This window comes from Diplotaxodon limnothrissa, linkage group LG7 (genome assembly GCF_057381915.1).
Source record: "Diplotaxodon limnothrissa isolate DT_005_m linkage group LG7, D_limnothrissa_male_GT1.1, whole genome shotgun sequence".
In the NCBI taxonomy this organism is placed as follows: Eukaryota; Metazoa; Chordata; class Actinopteri; order Cichliformes; family Cichlidae; genus Diplotaxodon; species Diplotaxodon limnothrissa.
Genome location: NC_140602.1, coordinates 46,042,257 through 46,064,695, shown reverse-complemented (window position 1 = coordinate 46,064,695; position 22,439 = coordinate 46,042,257). Strand labels below are relative to the sequence as shown.

Below are 22,439 nucleotides of genomic sequence, written 5' to 3'. Positions count from 1 at the left end.
GTGAATTCATCGAGGCAGAATTGGCACTTTTTGAGCTTCAATGACAAGCCAGCAGCCTGGAGTCTGCCCAGCACCTCCTCAAGATCCACTAAGTGCTGTTCAAAGGTAGGTGAGGCGATAACAATGTCATCCAGGTAGACTGCGCACGTTTTGTAAATGAGGCCAGCAAGCACAGAGTTCATGAGTCTCTGAAAAGTTGCAGGTGCGTTGCAGAGCCCAAAGGGCAGCACCCGAAACTGGAAGAGACCGCAGTGAGAGATGAAGGCAGTTTTAGGCTTCGAGTCCTCTGCTACAGCAACCTGCCAATAGCCTCGCGCTAAGTCCAATGTCGAGACAAACTTTCCTCTTGCCAGAAAGTCCAAAGACTCATCTACACGAGGCAGGGGATAAGAGTCTTTTCAGGTAACTTGGTTGAGCCCTCGAAAGTCCACACAAAACCTTGGTTCCGTGGCCGCTCTATTTACAATGACTATAGGAGCTGCCCAAGGGCTTGTGGAAGGTTCAATGATGTTGTCCTTCAACATTTGTTGTACTTGTTCTTCAATCACACGTTTCTTAGCAGGTGACGTGCGATAGGGTGGGAGATTGACAGGTGTTGCATTGCCAGTCTCTATGGCGTGCTCAGTGAGAGCCGTTCGACCAAGTTGACCATCAAACAAGGAGCTAAACTTGCTGAACAGATTGAGTAAAGCATCCTTGTTGTTCTCTGAGAGACTTGCTTCAGACAGTTTGGCTGTTAAGTCTGAGCGAACCAAGTCCAAAGACATCAGTGTTCCAGGTGAATGTGAGTAATCATTTTGAAGGTCCTCTTCATCGTCTGCGAGTGGGCAGGGGATGTCCTCAATGTAGACGGTTCTAGTGGGAATGTGAATAGAAACAGAAGCTCTTGCCATAAAATCCATTCCCAGAATGAAAGAAGAGGACAAATCTGGTATTATTGCAAAACGCTGGTAAAAGTTCTTGTTCATGAATCCAATATTGAGCCAAATAACACCGTCAGGGATACAGGGAGCATTATTGGCAAGGTTAACTGCAGGACCATTCCACTCACTTGTGTTTCTAGGGTGAGAGTCATTTACTTGAATGAGATCTGTTCGTACAGCCGAGAGGGAAGCACCCGTGTCGAGGGTAGCATCCACAGATGAAGCATTGAAGTTCACTTTCGTTCTTAGTGGGGTATTCCAGTGGACTTGTGAAAAATTGTCTTCCAAGTGTCCAAGACTGTGTCCACCCTATAGTGAATCGGGCGTGTGAGGCTCCGTTAGTAACTGGGGGAAGGTTGGCCTCTGTGAAATGTCCTCCCCCCCCTGTAGTTTCCCGACTGCCTGTATTGTGGCTGGGATGTGGTGCTGCTTAATTCCACCTTTTCATGGCCAGGGTCAGAGGGGCCAGGTGCCGGCAATGGCTGGACTGGGCCATGCCTAGCGGTGTTCGAGGCTCGTTGTGGCAAATGAGGTTGGGTGTTACAGTTTGGGCAGGTGCGTGTGGTGAACCCTGGCTGAGAGCATTTGAAGCAGTAAGGTTCAGGCTTATAGTTGTCTTTGCTACATAAAGCAGGCTGTGGTCTTTGTGGTCCAAGCACTGAGTGAAGCTCATGAGCACGTAGCAGCAGGTCCATTACAGAAGTGACATTAGCGCCATACAGGGCAACTCTGTATTTTTCAAGAGCATGTTTACTAATTAGGTCGATTCTGTCTTTTTCAGGTGGAGGACTCTTCAGTTTGTCAAACTCACTCAACATGTGGGCAACAAAGGTTGGGAGTGGTTCGTCCTGAGCCTGAACACGATCCAAAATTCCTCTCAGGATGCGTTCTTGGTTGTCGGAGGACAGAAAAACTGTCTTAAACAGTTGACAGAATTGAGCCCATGATGTGATGTGGGAGCTCAATGCCTTGAACCATTTTCCGGGCTCTTTTGCAAGAAAGTGTGGCAGTTCGTTTAGCAATTGCCCATCGGTTAGGTTCAATGAGGCTTTGTATGTGCCAACTGCATTTAACCAGTCCTCAGGTTGCACTTTGCCGTCCCCAGCATACACAGGAGGCTCCAGTTTTGCGTGATGTAAAGCTGCCGCAATCACTCTGGAAGTGCTGCTGAGCTCAAGTGAGTGAGATGGGAGAAAAGGATTTGTAGGTTGAAATGGGTTGCTGGGCAGGAACGGATTGGTACTGTTGGTGGGTTCAGTTTTGTCTCTCGCAGGAACATGAGGTGTCGATGTGGCCATTGGGAAAACAGGAGACTGTGGGACTGCAGGAGGGGGAGAGCTCCCCATTGTGAGTTGGTCCCACTGCCTTAGTAAACTCTGCTGTATGTTCAGTGAGTCACGTAAACAATCACTAAGCTTATTCACCTCAGTTCTTAACTCCACCACTTGTTGGCTAAGGCTAGGAGTCACATTTTCAACTATCTGGCACATAGGTAACGAGGTAAGTTCCATGTCTGAGTCAGAGTCGTCTGGGCAGTGTGCCATTGTGATTTCAAAAAAATTAAGCCGCTCCAGGGCACAGTGTAGTTATTGATATAGTAGTAAAAGAGTCAGATCAGACTAGAAAGACAAAAATGCAAAGATTAATTTTAAATCGTTTCGTTATACTGAGCCGAAGACCAGCACCAACGGTTGTAGTCGGCCAAGTTCTCACTTACATGTGCTACAGTCAGTCTCAGCAGAGGGAAAGGGGAATGGAAAGCCAGCAGAAATGTTCATGTCCAGGCTCTCCACAGAAGAATTAATCCTTAGAAGACGAAACCAACAGCACGTCCAAATAACAAATCCACGGAGTCCATTCGCGTCGCGGAGTCAGCTTCTCTCTTTTTCTTTCTCCCAAGCAGAGCAGCGGCACACCGCGGTATCCAGAAATTAGTCGGGTCCCACCTGAGCTGAGGCTGCGGCCATGGCTGGAGAAAACGTCCGAGCGTCCGCAAAACTTGGGGGATTTCCGAGACAGTTCACGTGCTAGAAGAGAAGAATCCTCGGCGGGATGCAAAAATCGTCTGAAGTCCAAGGGGAAAAAGTTCGGGCGCCAGTTGTAACGTGCGGTGGAGATGAAGCCAGCCGCGGAGGTGTGCAGGTGGATAGCGAATGAGCAACAGCTTCTGACTTTCCAAAAAGTACTCATTTATTTACAATATCAAAAATAAGTGCTACCTCTACCACACATTACTGAAGAGCACACTAGTCCGCGTACACACGGGAGCATCCATTACAGGAGGAGTGCGAAGAAGAACAAAAAAGGGGGTGACACCAGTCGTGAGACAGGAGGCGCCGCCATGTGGTGATACACTGCATTACGATAGCAACTGTTACATCATGATTATGGAAATATTTAAAATTAGGCTGGGTGTGCAACTATGTTCTGAGGGCTGCTCTGGTTGCAACAGGTGGGTTTATACATGTGGATCCATCCACCTGTGCAAAGGGCAGATGTACAGTAGTATTCAAAAGTAAAGAAAGCCTGTCTGGAAATATATTTAAAAAATCGCTACAGTATGTGAAGGCTACTTGTCTATTTTTTCTTACTCTGCACTTCATGGCAAACCCTCACACGCGGCCTCTGAATATGTAAAACTGGTCATTTAAAGTGCACCCTGTTGTTCCTAAGAGTGTGTCGTCATCGAGACGATCGTTGCGGAAGTGGCATGCGCTGTTTGCAGAGGATGAAACCTGCTTGGCGAGCACGCAGGGGGAAAAGAGCCGTCAGATGAGCAGGCTCTGTCACAGAAACACACAGGTGGATATGGATCATCTGGAAGCACGAAATCCGCTTTGAATCACTCTGAGTTCATGTGAGACTCCCTTTAAAAGCGGGCTGACCAGGGAAGATCTTTTTTGGAGCAATGGGTGCACTACAGTCCTCACCTGGACGGCCAGAATATAGTGATCTGGCGGAAAAGACGGGCTGTGAGTAGTCATCACCGGGCTGTTGTTTGCATTACTTGAAAATGCTTCATTTTCAATCAGACGTGTAGAATCAGCCTGCGTAAAAAATGCAAAACAAAAACAGGAACTCACTGCGGCGGAAATAACATTTTAATTAATTCTTACTTTAAGGCAGTCTTAAAGGGGAAATACGTCCATGTCAACGTAATGCTCAACATTTGGTGTTTCCATTCAGTTACCTGTTAGTCATCACTGTGTATAAGATAAACCAGTAGTTGTGGTGCATTACAGATGAATAATTTAAAGTGCAAGTGAATGGAAGTGGAACTTTACCCGGTTTGCAAAGAGAGGTGTTGTTAATAATAGATCGGACTCTATTGAAAGCTTTGACAGCAGCCATTTACAGTAAACACCCAAAAGCTGAAACTCCAGTTTTCTACTTTCCTAAATGACCTTATGGTTTCACCTGTATGTTCTAAACAGGTGAGTGTGAGAGATGAGAGGCAAACCAAACTGTTTTACATGAAACGTGAATATCCAAATTAGCTGCTTTGAAAGCTGAAAGTGGACAGCTGAACTGGCATTTTAGTGGAACTTAATCTTGGTGTGCAATCTTTACAGGTAGTTTGTCCTAAAGTTTCCGTCTTATTTCTCAGTTTCATTTGAACAGATTGGAGTTCTGCATAAAAGATTTAAGCAGCTGAGTCACAATGAAGAGACTCTACGGTAAGCTGATATTTCATTTGTTCTTGAAACAAATATTCTTTGGAGCGGGAAACCTGCTCTACAGGATTCTACGGTTGTGTCTCTTATGAATGAGCTACTCCTGAAAGTCTATTTTAAACCCTCAGGAGAGATCATTTCAATGAAATCGACGACCTAGCGTTCAATCCCATCCGCGCACAGATCATAGAGGCGTTTTTTGACAGAAGGTACAGTAATTAACCATTGCCTTTAATCATTTTACTTGTATTTTTCAAAATCATAAACAATTCTTACATTTAGGATGAAAAATGATGGAAGAAATTGTAGATTTAATGTATCAGTTGTTGTCAGTGCATTTGAGAGCATCTGATTTGCTGTTTTCTTCAGAAACTTCCATCAGAATGGCGAGGGAAAAGTTCAGGAGATTGGCTTTGAAGAGTTCGTGGTGGTCATGTCCCATTTTAGGCCGCCATCGGCGCACATGACAGAAGAGCAGCGTGGAAAGACCAGGAGAGAGAAACTGAGATGTACGTCTCAGTATAGATCGCATGAACTCGACTGCTTGACTTTTACCTGAAGATGACACAAAGTCAAACCTGCGTTTGTTTGTTTTTCTGCAGTTTTATTCAACATGCACGATACAGACAACGATGGGATAATAACTCTAGAGGAATACAGACATGTAAGCTCGGGGGAAGAAATGATCGTGCACAGTCACCTTAAGTTTATGATCATTCTCAACTGAGTTTTTAAGCTGTTTAAAAATACTGACTGTAAAAGTAAATTATCTTTGTGTTTTACATGTAACTCTAGTGCTGGGGTTATTAGCTCAATTTCCTCCAACGCAACTGATTGGCTGCCAGTAACAGACAGGATGATGCGATTACAGCATTACAGAAGTGATATCTTACTTCAGCTGTTGTTCACGTCTGTTCAGGTGGTGGAGGAGCTGTTATCTCGGAGTGGGACACTGGAGAAGGAAACAGCCAAATCCATTGCTGATGCAGCCATGTTGGAGGTGGCCAGTATTTCAGTGGGTCACATGGTATGTAAGCTAAAGCATCTCAAGATAACATTAAGGTGTCTGGATAAAGTCAACAACTTCACTTTCTGGCACACAGGAGCCTGATGAATTCTATGAGGGCATCACATTTGAGCACTTCCTCAAGGTTTGTACACATAATGCACATTATTAAACAATATGCACTCGTTGGTCACTTTGTTAGGTACACTTTGCTAGTTTTCTGTTTGGTTTGCCTTAAGGATGGCCTTAACTCTTTGTACAGGCCATCTGAGTACAGTGAACTTATTGTCACGTTCAGGAAACCAGTCTGAAAAGAACTGAAAGATGGGTACACCGTGGTAGATATGGTCAGCAACAATACTCAGGGGCTCTGTGGTGCTTAAATGTTACTCAGCTGCGATGAAGGGAACCAAAATGTGCCAAGAAAATACCCACAACAACATTATTCCACCATCAGAGGCTTGAGCTGTCAGTACGAGGCACTTCATGTTATTGATACCAAATTTTGACCTCACCATCTAAATGTCATGGACAAAATCTAGGCTTATCAGACCGGGCGACGCTTTTCCAGTCCTTTGTCTGGTTTTTGGTGAACCCATGCAATCTGTAGACCATATCTACATGCCTAAAAGCACCGAGGTGCTGCCATAGTTATTACGAGCATTTGATCAGGTGTGCCTTAAAAAAGTTGCTGATGAGTATATGTGTACGCTTTAACTTTCTTTTAACTGATCAGTTTGCATTTAAATTGGAAACTGGTACTAAATAACTGAGGTTTGAATGTAAATCTGTGTTTTGCAGTTGCTGGAAAGATTTGAAATTGAATCGAGAATGATCATTCGCTTTTTGAATATGGACACGACAACTTTGTGTAAGTGAGGTCGGTATGCTGAACCATGAGGTGCAAAATGACGTTTTCACTGTATTGTCTGTTTAAGTTTATTGCTCGCACTGAATATAAGCCTTATTCATGTTTGAATAACTATGCAAATCCTAAGACTATATATATACACACGCTGGATGTATTTGAAGTAATCTGACTGTTAGCAATACTTGAGATAATTACTACGCACTTCTAGCAGTTGGACAAAGCAATATTAATCAAATATCCAGTGCTAGCTAACCAACAATATGACTCTATGCATGCAAGTATGGATGCTTGATAAACATCTAAAAATGTTATTGCCATAAATCAATAAGTCTCAGTAGTCAGGGATATAAAGATCTGTCTTTAAATGTATCTGGATATGTCTCTATTAAGACAACAGCCTTTTATTAATGTCACAAACATGAACCTTCTTGGTGCATGCTCTTCATGTTGTACTTGCACAATAAATGACCCGATGAAACTGTCCTGACTTCAGTTCATGATGTGGATACTTGATAACAGGAAATGGGAGTGCTGTTCTGCATGAATAAATACTTCACGGCAGAATCGGTTTAACATTTAAGAAGAAATTCATGATGTGAATTTCATTTAAGTCAAACCCCTTTTCATGTCAATTCTGCTTCGTCATGCAGAGGTCATTACTCCCTTTTATGGTAACTGGCTGTAGAGGGAAACAGTCTGTTTACATTAAATGTTGGAACTAACGTGATCACAGGATTTCTCAGAAAAGTCAACGTACCCTGAGAATGGATGACTCATAGAAATGGTTTTCATTAATTGCTTTGTCTGTGGTATAGAATTTCCTTCCGATACTTATACTTGGCAACTTCTCTTTAATGATGAAAAGACGTCACAACACAAGGTTAGTCAGAGATCAAAGAGAAACCTTGTTTGGTGTCTGTAAGCTAACGGGCTTCGTGTGAGACTGTGACGTTCTGATGTACAAAAGCATCATTTTACAGCTTTACTCATTAACGAGGAACTTAAAATCGGGGAATAAAATCTTACGTTTGCAATCCTAGAAAGCAAGACTTTAAAAAAAATAGCTGGCAACTTAGGAAAGTGGAACGCATAAAATAGGAAGTCAGATTTTTCCTGGTGGCTGAGTGTTTACAGTATAAACCACATACAATAACCAAGGTATCCCTATTTTAAGTGTGGCTGAAAAATGACCTCTTTTGATTTTTCTCATCCTGTTTTCTCCCCATGTGTCTGTAGCTCTACTGTCACAACACCAAAAGGGCTTAAAATATGAAAAATAACTGAAATACCTTTAAAAAAAAACAACCCTAGTTTGTTAACATGAATGGATGTTAGTCTTAGAAATGTTTTTTGCAGTGGTGCATCATGACTTTAAATGACTTGAACCCCTGGTCCATACTGCCCCCCACAGGTCAAACCATGTCAAAGCATATAAAATGATCATGGCCGTGCACCTGCTTCTCTTGTGGTAACTTGTGTCTTCATCTATAGAAGATGCTTCAGATAATAAAACTTTATCATTACTCGTGTAGATTCACCGATCTGCCACAGAAGCATATGTCACTGTGCAACTTTGGCCTTTAACTTCACAAAGCTGCACTTGTGATGATACTTGTCGCTTCTGTTTGGTGACGTCTAATTTAAGAAGGCTTCAGTGTTTTAGTGGTCCCACATTGTCGTCACCATGTCTGCTGAGCATGACCTGTGTGTCAGTGAAATAACAGACACTACTGATTTCCACCCAGTAGGCAGTAGTCGTGGGTTAATCGGGGGATTCAAGAGATATTTTCGGAACAACTTGACTACAATGTAGACTGGAGAATGACTGTTGCCCTGAGGTACCCTCTGTGTTTGTGCCTTAAATAAGCCAGAGTTATAAGAGGGAACTTGATTCATGACCCAGAGTGAATCCCCCTTCTACTTCCAGTTTCCCGACAGCTTGTGACCTGAGGAAAGTTTAGCTAAGAATTACTTCACTCCAGCATATATCCTTATTGTCACTGTGTACAGAGGTGACATCTCTGGAGAACCTGTTCATTATCTGTGTGGTGGGTTTTTTTTTTTTTTGGTTTTTTTTTGGGGGGGGGTTTACAAAGGGTGTATACTTACACATTTCCTTTTTGTAGCTGCAGTTTCTTCTTTTTAAGGCACACAAGGATACACAGCACACACTATTAATGTAGTGCACAACTATTATCTGAACCACACACACCCACACCTTGTGACTAGCCAGACAGCCCGCCAGTTTCATGAAATCTTTCCTATCTGATGCAGCCTTCTTTTGAACACATGCGTCATTCAGAGTTGATATCACGCAGTCAGCGTCTCAGCAGCTTCCTGATTTTCTTTTAACCCCTCTGGATGGACTGATTCTGTGCAGATCACAAGCTGCAATGTTTTTTGTTTCCATCTTAACTTGTCAGAAGCAAAGGAAGAAGAATTATTATTGTAGAAACATCACTTTATCTTAGATTGTTGCCATGAAGTAGGCACCAGTATTGTATTAAACTCCATGCTTTTTTTTTTTCAGATGGTCTCTGACAAAAATGATTAAATGGATGCTGACCACATAGTACAGATGCAAAGTATTCTTTTAATTGTTGTGTGTAGCGCAAATAAGTTTACATCATCAACACAGGATTTTCCCAATGGCATTTTGCAAATTAAATACATATTGCATGGACATAACATTTCCTTAACAGCATGACAATTAACACAAAAGAAAATAAATATTAAATACCATAAATAAGCTTGCATTGACACTCCAGCCACTTTTACACTTACATTTGTTTTTCTCAGGAAACTGACTGTGTAAGGCCACCTTCTGGTCATCTTCAGAATGCATTGATTGGTGTCCTCTTCGTGCACACTTTGCTTTTTAGATTCCTCAGTTCTTTGGAAACGTTTGACATGAAATCCTTGTAGGTCTTCAGGACCACGCAGCCGTACACCTTCTGCTGGAAGACGTTCTGAGCTGGTGGTAGTGTTGTCGGCCCCCCTGCCGGCTCAGGTATGGGCAGGTTTGGGAAGAGGCTCTGATAAAATGTGTTCATGAAACTGGCCAGACTCTCAGTGCGACCCCAGACTCTGGTGAGCTCTTTCAGGAGAGGGCTGCCAGGCGATTGTAAGTCTGTCTGCTGCTTGTATACACGTTTAAAATGTGGGAGGAAAGCTTGGAGATGCGTGTAGATGCTTGCTATCCTTGCTGGGGGATCCAGCCCAGAGATGTTGGGATCAGGGATGTCGTTCACCGACACCTTGCAGAAGAGCTCTGACATTTCCCCTTGAGCGGCTTTCTGCAAACAAGGGGAAAAAGGAAAGGAATCAGCCTACATAGCTTATAAGTGCACAAGCATATCTGCCAGTATACTGGTAAAGTAGAGCAGTTTTGTGCCTGTAGTCTACTCACATATGTCTTGATTAGGTCACCAGATTCCTTGTGTACAATTCTGGTGATCTTCAAAGTCCGCTGCAGGAGATTCCCACACTGCTGATTCGTGCTTAATGCCACAGTTTTTGTTGAATCAACAGTCACAAGCAGCAAGAGAGACAGTAATGCTGAGGAGAAATGAGCTAGTCAGTTATGGTTATCCTTCATCACATTGGTGGGTTTAAGGGGATCTTTGCATAAAAACCAAAAAAGAGATTTATTTTTTTATTTTTTTTGTACACCAAATATGTGGCAAGTAAAAGCTTACGGTGCCATTTCCAATACTTTATGTAGCATTATGTTAAGAAACTAATAAGCATTGTAATTTCCTTTACTGACGCAGAAAACGGCAAACTGCTCTTAGTTTCACAACAGCTGTAAATCGCTAAAAATAACCACATCCCTATTGGCAAAAAAAGATGCAAAAGTGTTCAGTGCTTTATATTTAAAGCACAAAAAGGAGACAAAAAACTATAAAACTTACTTGCTGCTGTTTCCATGAACTGCTGAAAATGCATATTCTTTACATGACCATTCATTCTCCTCTCGGTATCACAAGCAAATTGTGCGGACTTGTCATAATCACACTGCTTTAAAACTTTTTAAAGACAGAAACCGCACATTTGTCAGAGGAGGAAATGACGTGCACTTGTGAGGCAACCAAATTTCCCAGAATTTCCTCCTTTCGTTCACATGTGCATTTTTTTTTTTTTTTTTTTTTACGCCTATAACAAGCAAAGTGGGCAATGTATCTAAATGCCTGCTCCCTTAATAGGCATGTTGGGGCATTGTCTGCTCGTTAGGACATGTATGGACATAGGGTTGTGGCATTTAAAATAGGACTTCCTTTTTTGTGCATGGAAAATAAACACTTATATTTATACATTTCAAGAAAACTGAAAGAGTAACCTGCAGAATTTAGAAAACAGTGTCATACATGAATGAAAATCATATCAGGACTGAGGTCAACCTACACTTTTCACACATGCTCACCAAATTGCTTCCTACCACTCTTTAAATGGCAAGGGTGAGAAACTTGTCGGTGTGTGGAGGTAAAAGTGAGCTCATCACTGTCTGTGCAAAGCTGGGTGTTGATAATTTTTTTGTTTGTTTGTTTGTTTTATAGATCTGAAAAGAAACTTAACGTTTCTTATTTTCTATGTATAGGCATTCACGCAGGAGGAGTCTGATATTACTCAGGATCTTTCAGTTTGTGTTTAGCTTTCAGTGGCTTCGCTGGCGCAGGCATGACCCCAATGATTCAAAAACAAAACCACATGACTAAAGTGTCCTGCTGCTACCTGGCAAAGTTCACCCTGACATAACCAACAAATTCTAAGGTAAGTGCTGAGGAAATGTTATTTTTGTTTGGACCACAAATGTGAGGGGGGATTTTGAAAGCTGTTTCATATTGTGGGTTTTTTTCTACCTTCTGTTAAATTTGGTAAATAGTTCTCCTGAATTTCATCTCTTACTCCTAAATCCCCTCCTAAGACCACGTGTCTTTTTGCAACAATGTTTTCAAGCGGGTGTTTGCACAGGAAGCCGGCAGGGTCACAGGAAACAGGTCACATTTCTCAATCACAAATTTTCTGAGTGCGTAAAAGGACTGGGCCTGCTTAGGTAAAGCATGCGATCTGTTGCATGGGCTGACTTTAACACTGGATGATCTCACTGTGACATGCTAGTGTGGCGTGTCTTCCAGAGATTTATGAGTAAACATTAGACATCTCGCAGGATGGGAAAATATGAAAATAACATAAACTGGGCTTTTTTTGTTTTTGTTGTTGTTGCTAATCGTACAGTCATCCCCCAACACTTCTGCTTGGAGACACCCAATGACGTCTTTTTGGCTCACTATCTGCATCACTAGGTTTCATTTTAGGTCAGACTGCAGGTCAGACTGCAGGTCAGACTGCAGGTCAGAGGTCAGACTGCAGGTCAGACTGCAGGTCAGACTGCAGGTCTGCAGGACAGAAAAGTGGCAATCTCCTCTGAGGTAAAAGCAACAGGTAAACTTTTCACTGAAAGTGAAAAAACCTCATTATGAGCTGGCACCATCCCTTTGTTTTCTGTTGATTATCACATTTTGGTTTCAATACCCTAGATGTATTATTGCTGAACTACTGACTACTTGAGAAAAATGAGGGGGAACTCAATGCGCCACATCCCTGTCAGCACTACTTCAGGTAAAATCTAACCACTCTTTTGCCACCTTCAGGGGGTTTCCAGTTACCCCAGGGGATTAAAGAGGGGTTGCGGCGAGACTGGCAACTGCTGCAACAGATGTCGGCAGTTCAAGGAAACTACAGTGAGATTCCTGCTCACATATAAAGTAGAGGCATGCTAAAAAATAAACCACACTCACTACCTAAATCAAGCAGGCTTTCCCTGAAACGTGAGGAACCTGGACGCTCTGCAGTGCAACTTCTCTCTCACTTCTTGCTCCAACTTCAGGTTTCTGTTTTCACAAGTTAACAAATGTGTGTTTGCATGCTTGCAACCTACAGTAAATTATGATAAACAGCGTTTTATTTGATTTGATGTAGGTCACTGTGGTTATAATGCACTAAGAAAAGCAAAAGTGAGACGATTTGCACCACATGACAAAGCTTTACAAGAAAATTTAACCACAAATGATAAGAAATGCACTCTGACATGAGATGCAGGATGATAATTGAGAGTCCTTGTTTTCAACAGAATCTCTTTTATTTTTGTCTTTGAACTGCACAGGAAATGGTGAATAAAGTTCTTTAGGAAAGTCCCCTTTATTCTAACTAAATACATCTTTCTAGTAACATAAAAGTCACACAAATTGTAATTGTTTTGCAGCTCACAAACAAACTTATTCAAGCACCCCAACAGCACTTTTTAAAAAAATTGTGTCCACAAAGCTTTCAGTTACACATGACCAAGACAAAAGGCCTTACTGCATATGAGAAATGCTGTCATCAAATTTCAGAAAGTTCATGAAAACGTCAAAGACTGTAAATCTTAGTGGAGCCGTTCGACCTTAGAAAACAAATTCAGAATTTTAGGTGTAAAACAAGAGCATTTAAGTGCTATTGCGTTCCGACGCTGAATGCCATCGCGTTCGTCTGCTGTACCCCGGGGCGCGTCTTCTAGCGTTCAGCCCTGTGAGGAACATAACCAAACATTAATACAAGTTGTGGCTCTGACGTGAAAAGAAAAGAAAAAATGTAACAGGGTTGCATTCAAGACCACCACATTAAACAATGTTCCAAAAACTGTCCCATGATAAAATAGCATTTATTTTTCCATACATATACTTAATTTTCTTTTAAGAGGGTTTCACTGCATGGGGTACTCTAAATATGTCATGAGTGTTTGAAAAACATAGTAGTGTTTTGACTCAGAGTGGGGGCGGGGGTGGGGTTCAAAATGCTTTACATTTTGTAAAAATCAATCGTCTCTCCAAGACAAAACCCACAAGGCTAAAAGTGGCATTAGAAATTAAGCACCAAACAATTACCCTTCCATTCAGTAGAAATGGAATAATTGTGCAACCTGTTCAATGACCATAACAAAGATGGCAAAAAAAGATGTAAATCTTATCATTAGACAGTAATAAGGAGAATGCAATCCAGACCCACATGCTGTTGTCTGCTGTTGTGGCGTCGCTGATACTGATATATAAAGTCTGTGGTTCCATTCACCTCCATCTTTACAATCTCAAAGTCTAGTGATTTGACTTAGCAATATATTGAGCTATTGTATGACCATTTCTCTATATTATAAAACGAAAGAAAACGAAGCAAAATCTTTATCATTAGACTCTGGTATCAGTAACAGACGAGTGTCTCTGTATATTCTAGCTATGTTCTCATGTACAAATATTGATATCAAAAATTATACAGCACAATTCTCACCATTTTCCTTTACAAGAACTTTGATTAGTGAACATTAAATGATTCACAAGTTTAGATGAACTCAAAAACAAAAATGGTGCCGGCCTCAGTAGGTAAAATATAGATATAACAAACACGTAACTAAAATCTGCTTCAGGCACAACTTAAATAAAGGCATTTGTGAAAATTATCATATCAAATATGGCGCTTATGTCCAGTATCCATAGGCCTAAAAAAATGCTATGACCACTTTTATTTACAAACAGCTAAAATCTCTGACAGATTCATGCTTCACTTCACAACCTGAATTTGTCCTTAAAGTGCATGCAATAATAAGCAGTTTTACCAAGTGGGATCTTGAGTTGTGATAAGATAAATGGGCTGATCAAGCTTATGCCAATCGAGTCTACATATCAAATGAAAGAAAAGATCAGAACTGCCTAGAAAAGTGAGGGTCCACAGTATACTGTATGCATAAGCACAAAATGGAAGTATGACGGGAAAATAAAAATAAAAAAAAACTCTGACTATCCAGTGACCCCATACAGTAATATTCACATTCAGAGAATAAAATAAAGAGAACAAAATGAAACTAGTAAAAAACAAAACAAAACCGAAACAAAGCAGCTTAACACCACGGGGGAATCCGTAGCTCACATTCCACAATGTCCCTCCATGTAACACACATTAAGCCTCATATGAACAAGATGGGTTTCTACTTAAACATACCAAAGTGCCCATTTTACTAAAATTTCCTGATTTATTCAATTCATACCAAAAGGAGAAAATGGCATGGAGGAAAGAGTCTTTTATTTCAGACACATAGGCTTTTGAGTTACACTGACTAGGTTTGACTTTTATTGACACGTTGTTGTGTAGATTCTTTTGTTTTACCCCCCCCACCCCCCTTTAAAGTTTCACAAAAGAGGCTCTCATTGCACGCAACACCCCAATTCAAAGATGCAATATCTAAGAGCAATGAAAAGTAATCCAGTTTTGTCACCCTGGGTGGGACAAACGGTCAAGTGGACGTGAAAAGGGCACGGATATGTTGTCCTTTAGAGATAAATCCACTTTCATCTGTTGTCTTCTTTGGGGAAGTCTATAGATCCCAGGCTTCCAAAGCCGAGGCTTCTACTTTCTGTGTCAAAAGCATTAATTTCTCTGTCCTGACGTTCCAACAAGTGCTTAATCCGTTCGGTACGTTCCTTCTGAAGTGCAGCCAGTTCCTCCTCAATCTGCAATGAAAACACAGCATGGTAAATGGAATTAGATTCATTTTACCTATTTTTTTTAATCTGTAATGGCATTATGGTTGGAGATGCAACAAGCACTGGTTAAATGTTGCCTATATGCAAAGGAGCTAAAGCTATCCAAAACTTGGAATCCAGCTGCCTCGGTATGAGCAAAGGATCAAAGCTGCCATGAGTGAAAAAAAGAAAAACGTTGACGTCCTCGTAAATGGTTAAGTTATAAACATAGTGAAAAATAATGTAAGTTTTGTTACATAAATCCACTGTATCTGCTTTTTTTTTTTTTGGTAAGGTCAAATATGTAAAGGTGAAGATCCCGTAACTTACTGCACTTTGAGGGGAATTGAATTCGCCTCAAAATTGAAAATTGAATCATTTCTTTTATTATAATTACAATATCCTGTACTGAAGAAAATTTTATTTTTCCTCATATATGCCGTCAATCATAGTTCTTAGTAAGAAATTGAATTGGAAAAAAAGTAGGAGTAGGAGGAAAACTGGAAATCAGAATCAACCGCAAAAAAATTCAGCTGTTGCATCATAATTGTTGTCAGTAATTTCAACATGTTTACTGTATATAAAGATGTTGCAGAAACCTATTACTACATTTCCATTAAAATTCATATTTTTGTTCCTTTGATGAAAAACTGGGTCTTTATGGGTCTTTTTGGCTTCAGGTTCATATTTAATATCAGAAAACTGTTGGGTAGTGAAACACTTGCCCATTGAAGGCAGTGTAGACAATCAAGACAACACGACCAAAGGAGGAAAGAAAAACAAAACAAATCACACAAAAAAAACACATAGGAAATGAAAAAGTAAACGAAACTAGATTAAACTAGACATGGGAAGAAGGCATAGGAGGAGATAGGGCATAATGGGGGAACAAAAAACATATTGGAACCCAGAATTGAAGATTCATAAAAGTAAGGAAGTATTTGTAAATCAAAATGTAGATATTAAGCAATCTAAGAAGCAAACAGAAAAACGAAAGAAGGTCCTTAAAGGTCCAAAAACTGGAAACTCTGGGTCCCATGCTGGGTATAGATCTGGACATTTCAGAATTCCTTCTGCTACTTCTATCAGCAGTCACATCATCAATAAACATTAGTGACCCAGTGCTACGCAGCCTTACATGCACGTATTATAACACTGGCTTCACCATGAGTGACAGAAGATGTGGACTGCTTTGAATCATGAGCTGTTTCTCTCACTCACCCACACTTTTCTCTTCCCATCATTCTGGTAAAGGTTAATCTTGGTTTCATCCGTTTTATATGATTTTCAGCACTGTGCAGGTTCTTTGTGATGTTTTTTAGCAAAGTGTAATCTGAAGACTTCTTTTCTTAAACATGAAAATAATTCTATCACTGCCCACTTGATGGATTTATTTTGTTTTATCAGCCTAACCCTGGACTGCACCTCAGCATGATGTTTATTTTACAAATTATGGTCCAAGTTATTGTAAAATAGATGATAATGGAGGGGATACATGTGTCTGTGTAGTGTCTTCTTATCTTTTCACTGCTCACTTGTGTTGTCTGTTTTCAAAAAAGTAAAACACCAACAGACAAAATGAGAAACTTCAGTTAGCAAAAAAGAGAATCCAGATGCCGTCATTTATGTACAGTGTGTGGCATTTTGTCATTTCAAGTATCAGACAAATAAAAACCAGAGAATTTCCTCCTTGGCCTGAGGAGGCAGGAATGTGTGACCCAGGTTTAACTATCTAAAACAGTACTTCATTCAAAACTATAAAGGCAGTTTCACAGTGTCATTAGAAGAAGACTCAAAACAACCACCAAATTATCTCCACAAGATGTTATGAAATTACTTTTTATGATCTTTCAGTTTGAACCAAAAGTGGTGAACAGAACAACGCTGTCATCATTAGAGCCCTGCCATGTCATGGCTTTCCTATATTATGAATAAAACAATAAGCATATTTACCATGTCCACGGTGCACTTGACTACAAACTAGAGCGCCACTGTTATGCTGTTGTCAGCTGATAAATCGTCTCTCTGGACGCAGATCTATCTACCTACCTATCTGGCATCATTTTCATAGAATATGGTATCATGCTGGATTTATTTTAGAATAGCTTTGATGCTAAATGTACCTTCTGTTCAAGGTGCGCTCTCCGTATGGAGACCTTCTGCTCAAGTTTCTGCTGCTCGCGCTCATGTTGGGTCTCCATCTGTGACTTGGTTTTTTTCTGGTAAGCGTCCAGGAGTTCCATCTCTTGCTTCAGCTGCTGCTTCAGAGCTTGGCACTCCGTTTCCTGCTCCGCTTCTAATCGCATCTAGAAACACGGCGAGACAGAGTTAGCGACAAACATCAGCGAGTGTGGCTGTTGAAATTCCAGGCTCTTGTGTTGACGAACGAGCCCCGTTTCAACTGTTTATAACAAACTGCTGCGTACCGCTTGTGAAGCCATCATCTCGTTGATGCTCTTCTCGTACTGCTCAGCCAGTATGGCCAACTTGCGTGTCTGCTCCTCTTTCAGGGCCTTCAGGATGGTTTTATGGTCACCTTTGGGAGACACCTCTAGCTGATGGTTCCTAAGAGCCTTGTACTGCTTATTCTGCACCTTACATGTGTCCTGAAACTGTTTTTTGATCTGCATCTCCAGTGTCTGCAACAGAGATAATGATTGAATGTTAGTCTCGTGCTCTTTTCTTGGTATATTTAAATTTAAAGCTGGTTCAGTTGGTTGTTCATAACTCAACTGAATGATTAGGCTTGTGGATTCAAAGCCTGAAGACTGCTCAGTCTACCCTTTCAAAGTATACAAAATAAAGTTGTATGAATAAATAAATAATTTGTTTGCAGCGCCCTTGAACATTTATTGTCATAAGTGGGCTTCTGACCACTGTGCTATTAGATAAAGAGAGACGAGATTTAAACTTGTGAACACGCATGTTTTGGAGGAAGCAGTTCTCATGGCAACGTGTTTAATGGTTTTCTACAGGTGACTACCAGGCTAAATATTTCAGTCAAGTTGAATGCTATGAATGCATTGCACAGCACTTGCAGAGCTTCAGCGTAAACGCATGACTTCATCAGGTTATTATGTAGATGTTCATGGGATGTAAACTCTCCACCACACAGAATAGCAGCAAAGAGTAAATCTCGGGCACCTTGAGGTTTCTGGGCTGCTGTCGTTGCTCCAGAGTGTGTTTTCTGTGCAGTTCCCTTTGCCGACGGTTATTGTACTCCTCCTGGTTTTCAAGCTCTGTCTGGTGCTGCAGCCGCATGAGTTCGATGCGCAGCTTCTGGAGCATCTGCAGCTGCCTGCGCTCCAGGTCCTGGGTGGACTCATCCTGCCGGATCATCAGGGCATGTTCCATCTCTTTCTGGGTCCTCTTCTTGTTCAGCTCCTGGGACACGAAAATGGACCATTTTGAAAGACAGTATTAATTTGTCATATTTCTTAATACAGGTTTTCTTCTTTTTCTTTTTAAATTTTTATTATTTTTGATTTAATGTTAAAACTTCTATTTATCTCCATGTGTTTCTCTTTGCTGAAATACATGAAAACTATGTAAGTGACATGCAGTTACAATGCCAGTACTTCCCTGGGAAACCCTTTTCCACTGTGGAAGAAAAACCCTTGCACTCTGTACAACACCTGGAGTTTTGAGTTTTTTAACCTTTTCTTGGTTGTTATCATTAATTGTTAAATTAATGCCTCAGAGTTTTTATACCGTTGGTGAGTGCACCAGCAGATATCCCTTTATGAATGATATCCTATGATCTATAATTGTCATTAATGTAAATAAGTATACATTATCCAAGAAATTACTAACAGTAAAAATAACTCTTAGTTGCGTCCTTCAAGCTACAAAAAGTTGTTGTGTCCACAAAGCTTCTGAAAACAGAAACAATCATCCCAAAAGCGGGTGACTGTGAACGCTGTTTCATGGTGGTATAGTCTTCTTCTTTCGGCTGCTCCCTTTAAGGGTCGTCAGAGTGGATTGTCTTCCTTCCTACCCGATCCCTGGTATCCTCCTCTGTCACACCACCCCTTTGCGTGTCCTCTTTCACTTCCTCTGTGGACCTTCTCTGAGGTCTTCCTCTCTTCCTGCATTGCAAGAAGAGAGGAAGACCTCACTTCCTGCATTGCAAGATTGAGATGTCCAAACCCTCTCAAGCTTGACTGCCTCTCTAACTTTGTCTCCAAACTGCTCAACCTGAGCGTTCCCACTGATGTACTCATTGCTAATCCTGTGCATCTTGGTCATTCCCAGTGAAAATCTTAACGTCTTCAGCTCCAATGTTTCCAAACCATACATCACAGCAAGTCGTGCTTTCATCTTGTAAACCTTCCTTTTCTTTCTCGCTGCTATCCTTCTGTCACAAATCACCTCTCACACTCATCTCCACCCACTCCACCCTGCTTGCACTCTCTTCTTCACCTCTCTGTCCGTTGCTTTGGATGGTTGACCCCAGGCATTTACACTCATCTACCCTCTGCTCTTCTCTCTGCAGCTTCACTGTTACACCATCCTCCCTCTCATTCACAGTCTTGGTGGCACACAATGTTACGTAACATCAGGATATTGTATTACTGTACCTCTCTCAGTTGCTCTTGTTCAAACTCATGTTTCCTGAGCAGACTCCGGCGTTTCAGAGCCCTGCAGCTGCGATCGTACACCAGCCTCTGCTGGGCCAGCAGGTGAGCTTCCTCCTCAGCCTGAGAGCGCTGCATTGTTTCTTTGTGCCTCGACAGACGCTCCTGCTTTTCCTCCTTGGGTATACAAGGGTCATTGTCCATCTCCTGCAACGCAGCACAAACCGTGTGAATGGACTTTGGACAAAGCGAAGATTTTCTCAAAGAACACATGCTTCGCGTGCAACTTCATAAACTTATTTGTTGATGATATTTACTTCCTTGATCTTGTCTTTGCAAAGCCTGTATTCCTTTTTCTGGTTTTCTAAGAAAGAAGTCAGCTCTTTCTTTTGCTGAGCAACAATCTGCTGCTGGATCCTCCTCTCTTCTGCTGCAACTGACTTCATCTGTGAAGACACATTCAAATAATCAGATTATCACCTTTTTATAGAATCCCTTCCTTACGTAGACACAAGTGCAGCTCAGAGTGAGTTACATCACTCTTTAGTTTTCATCTCATTCACAAATAACACCTGCTGCTGAGGCTGTACCTCTTTGTCTGTTTGAGCAACATGGCGTTTGGCCAGTCTTTCCAGCTCAATGTAAGTGTTGTTCGCATGTGTCTCCAATTCCTTCTGCAGCCGGAGCCTATGCTCATCCATCTCGGCCTTTAGCCTGTTCTCCAGGGCGATCAGCTGCTTCTGGTGCTGTCGCCGCATGCGCTTATACCCAGACATCTGCACCCGCAGCTCAAAGTCCTGCTCATGCTCCTCGATCTACCTGATGCCCTACATGGAAGAATATGGGAAGCAGGAAGTGAAAGAAATCGAGCAGCCAGAAACATGAAGCCACACATCGTACAGAAAATACAAACTGCAAACTAAAAAGCAATCAGAAGCCAGATCAGCAAAAATCCATAACAACATCTTTTTGTTTGTTTGTTTAATCATCCGAAATTTGTAAGATGCCACTATTCAGGAATCAGCACAACAATCTAAGATGACTGAGAGAAAATTCAACCTTTTACAATCAGCGAGAAAAAAAAAAAGCAAATAAACTAAATCTCACTGGTAAAAGACATCAAACGGTCATTTACATGGATTACACATAAACGCAATACACACACTTCAAAGCAGGGGCAGAGAGGGAAGCTGAGGATGGAAAAAATGACATCCATTAACAGGATCTGGTTGCCATGACTACAGATGTACAGCTGAGAACACAGACATCCCTTCCCTCCCTCCTCATCCTCGCGCCGCCAAGCACGCACACACAAGCTAGCGCACACACGCACGCGCAAACACACTCGTATTTTTATTGTTATTATTGTCAGTATTATTTGCTCTACGCAAACGGCGGTGAGAGGGAGTTGCGTACCAAAGATGCTGATTTGATGGTGGCAATGTGTTCACAGATCTTGCAGTCGAGAGACCGGCTCTTGCGAGAAGTAGGCCGCAGCTCTGGCCTGGTGTCCCTGTGCACAGCCTCATCCCTCACGCAAGCATGGTCCTGCAGGGAGGGAGGAAAAGGGGGAGATAGTGGGGCTGGGTACTTCCCAGGCCCTCCGCACTCGCTGTTTCTGCTAGAGCCGCTATTACTGCCGAATCGCCCTGAATGCAGCACAAATCCAGCCTTAAATGCATCCTTCCCCTGCTTGTTCCCCCGCTACTGGCTGCAAGTCCTTGCTAAGAGAGAAAAGGGCATTGCCAAACAATTGCAGGCAGCACCGAGAAGGCAGCCACTAGATGAAGTCGCTCTTTTTTTTTCTTTTTTTTTCTGGCGTCCCCCTCTTTCCAAAGAGGAGGAACCGAATGGCTCCGGTGGATACGGGTGAATTATGCAATGCCTACCATTGATGATAATCGGAGAAAGACGGCACAGAGATGTCTTTTACAGCCACTCTTCTTTTCCGTTTCACAATGCCAGAGATGTTTGGGAGGAAATATAGTTTCCCTGCGTTCCTGTGGTCGCATGTAGTGCCATATTTGAAATGCTTTGAATCAGATAAGGCACATCCAAACATGGTTTTCCCTCGAATATGTCGCCCGACGATCCGTTTGTATTCCACTCGAATTTCTGTCCTACATTTACAGCGCACTTGGTCATGGTAGGTGGTTCTGGTGCCTTCTATTCATCTCTTTGCTCTGTCCCTCTTCTACACTCCCCCTTCCTTTAAAGAGACACCACAATACTACTGGCACATCTCAACACTGGTGAAGTCATTTCACACAAGAAGAGATGTTCAAACATGCATATGCAGGTGTTCGTAAAGGTACTCGCATCAGTTATTATCATCAGAGCATCTTCTTGAAATCATAATGAAGAGACAGTGGGGCATTAGACAGCATTAAAATTCTATAATGACTTTTACGCCTTTTGAATAAAACTGTCTGATTTTATTTCATCGGAAGTAAATGATTAATTATGTTAATTATTGCAACAATTCTGTAGCTGTCTGTAATTTGCAGTATAGGTAGAGTAACGAAAAACACTGATGGGTGCTATTATTCCTGCCAGTACTCCATGTGGATGCTGGAGGGAGACAGAGGGCATAGATTTGGGGGTGGGTGGGGGTCCCTCTCCGTGGTGCTGAAGGGGCAACCTTCCAGAGAAGAGGCGCCAGAAACTGCAGTTCCGCTAGTGGCCACTGGAGGCTGGCTCCAGAAGTGAGTCGATCCCCATGGGCTCCCGTGTTAAAATATTCAACTTTAGAGCATTTAAAGGCATGATTACCACCTGGTAAAGAAATCAGTTTTGGCCTCTGTGAGTAGTTTTCCCCTCATAACAACTCTAAGGCTGG

The 22,439-nt window shown here is 41.8% G+C and overlaps 4 protein-coding genes across 4 annotated transcripts; 1 reads left to right on the top strand and 3 right to left on the bottom strand.

Moving 5' to 3' along the window:
• Nucleotides 1-1,261: 1,261 nt before the first annotated feature.
• Nucleotides 1,262-2,779, bottom strand: LOC146628976 (uncharacterized). The gene has a single exon (XM_085358254.1). The coding sequence runs from the start codon at nucleotides 2,465-2,467 to the stop codon at nucleotides 1,262-1,264; it is 1,206 nt and encodes a 401-aa protein (XP_085214380.1). The 5' UTR covers nucleotides 2,468-2,779.
• A 1,052-nt stretch (nucleotides 2,780-3,831) lies between these two features.
• tescb (tescalcin b) lies at nucleotides 3,832-6,482 on the top strand. Its single transcript, XM_085358253.1, has 8 exons — nucleotides 3,832-3,895; nucleotides 4,531-4,600; nucleotides 4,726-4,806; nucleotides 4,967-5,106; nucleotides 5,200-5,261; nucleotides 5,517-5,624; nucleotides 5,701-5,748; nucleotides 6,405-6,482. The coding sequence occupies exons 1-8, from the start codon at nucleotides 3,832-3,834 to the stop codon at nucleotides 6,480-6,482; spliced, it is 651 nt and encodes a 216-aa protein (XP_085214379.1).
• A 2,826-nt stretch (nucleotides 6,483-9,308) lies between these two features.
• On the bottom strand, nucleotides 9,309-10,472 carry m17 (IL-6 subfamily cytokine M17). Its single transcript, XM_085358251.1, has 3 exons — nucleotides 10,389-10,472; nucleotides 9,884-10,032; nucleotides 9,309-9,770 (listed from the first exon to the last, which is right to left on the bottom strand). The coding sequence occupies exons 1-3, from the start codon at nucleotides 10,441-10,443 to the stop codon at nucleotides 9,309-9,311; spliced, it is 666 nt and encodes a 221-aa protein (XP_085214377.1). The 5' UTR covers nucleotides 10,444-10,472.
• Nucleotides 10,473-14,849: 4,377 nt separating this feature from the next.
• taok3b (TAO kinase 3b) lies at nucleotides 14,850-20,376 on the bottom strand. The gene is made up of 7 exons (XM_085358250.1): nucleotides 20,191-20,376; nucleotides 19,918-20,046; nucleotides 19,604-19,807; nucleotides 18,168-18,407; nucleotides 17,450-17,662; nucleotides 17,147-17,329; nucleotides 14,850-15,011 (listed from the first exon to the last, which is right to left on the bottom strand). The coding sequence occupies exons 1-7, from the start codon at nucleotides 20,374-20,376 to the stop codon at nucleotides 14,850-14,852; spliced, it is 1,317 nt and encodes a 438-aa protein (XP_085214376.1).
• Between the last annotated feature and the right edge of the window lie 2,063 nt (nucleotides 20,377-22,439).

Bases quoted from the DNA above. Each gene is read 5' to 3' on its own strand.
- m17 (XM_085358251.1), bottom strand. From the start codon at position 10,443: ATGAATGGTCATGTAAAGAATATGCATTTTCAGCAGTTCATGGAAACA. The intron at 10,033-10,388 runs GTAAGTTTTATA...ATTTCTCCTCAG, and splicing joins GTTCATGGAAACAGCAGCAA to CATTACTGTCTCTCTTGCTG. The intron at 9,771-9,883 runs GTGAGTAGACTA...CCTTGTTTGCAG, and splicing joins GTGACCTAATCAAGACATAT to AAAGCCGCTCAAGGGGAAAT.
- tescb (XM_085358253.1), top strand. From the start codon at position 3,832: ATGGGTGCACTACAGTCCTCACCTGGACGGCCAGAATATAGTGATCTG. The intron at 4,807-4,966 runs GTACAGTAATTA...TGTTTTCTTCAG, and splicing joins GAGGCGTTTTTTGACAGAAG to AAACTTCCATCAGAATGGCG. The intron at 5,262-5,516 runs GTAAGCTCGGGG...ACGTCTGTTCAG, and splicing joins CTCTAGAGGAATACAGACAT to GTGGTGGAGGAGCTGTTATC.
- taok3b (XM_085358250.1), bottom strand. From the start codon at position 20,376: ATGTCTGGGTATAAGCGCATGCGGCGACAGCACCAGAAGCAGCTGATC. The intron at 17,330-17,449 runs GTACGCAGCAGT...CCGTGTTTCTAG, and splicing joins AGATGATGGCTTCACAAGCG to ATGCGATTAGAAGCGGAGCA. The intron at 15,012-17,146 runs GTACATTTAGCA...TTTTCATTGCAG, and splicing joins GAGCGCACCTTGAACAGAAG to ATTGAGGAGGAACTGGCTGC.
- LOC146628976 (XM_085358254.1), bottom strand. From the start codon at position 2,467: ATGGCACACTGCCCAGACGACTCTGACTCAGACATGGAACTTACCTCG.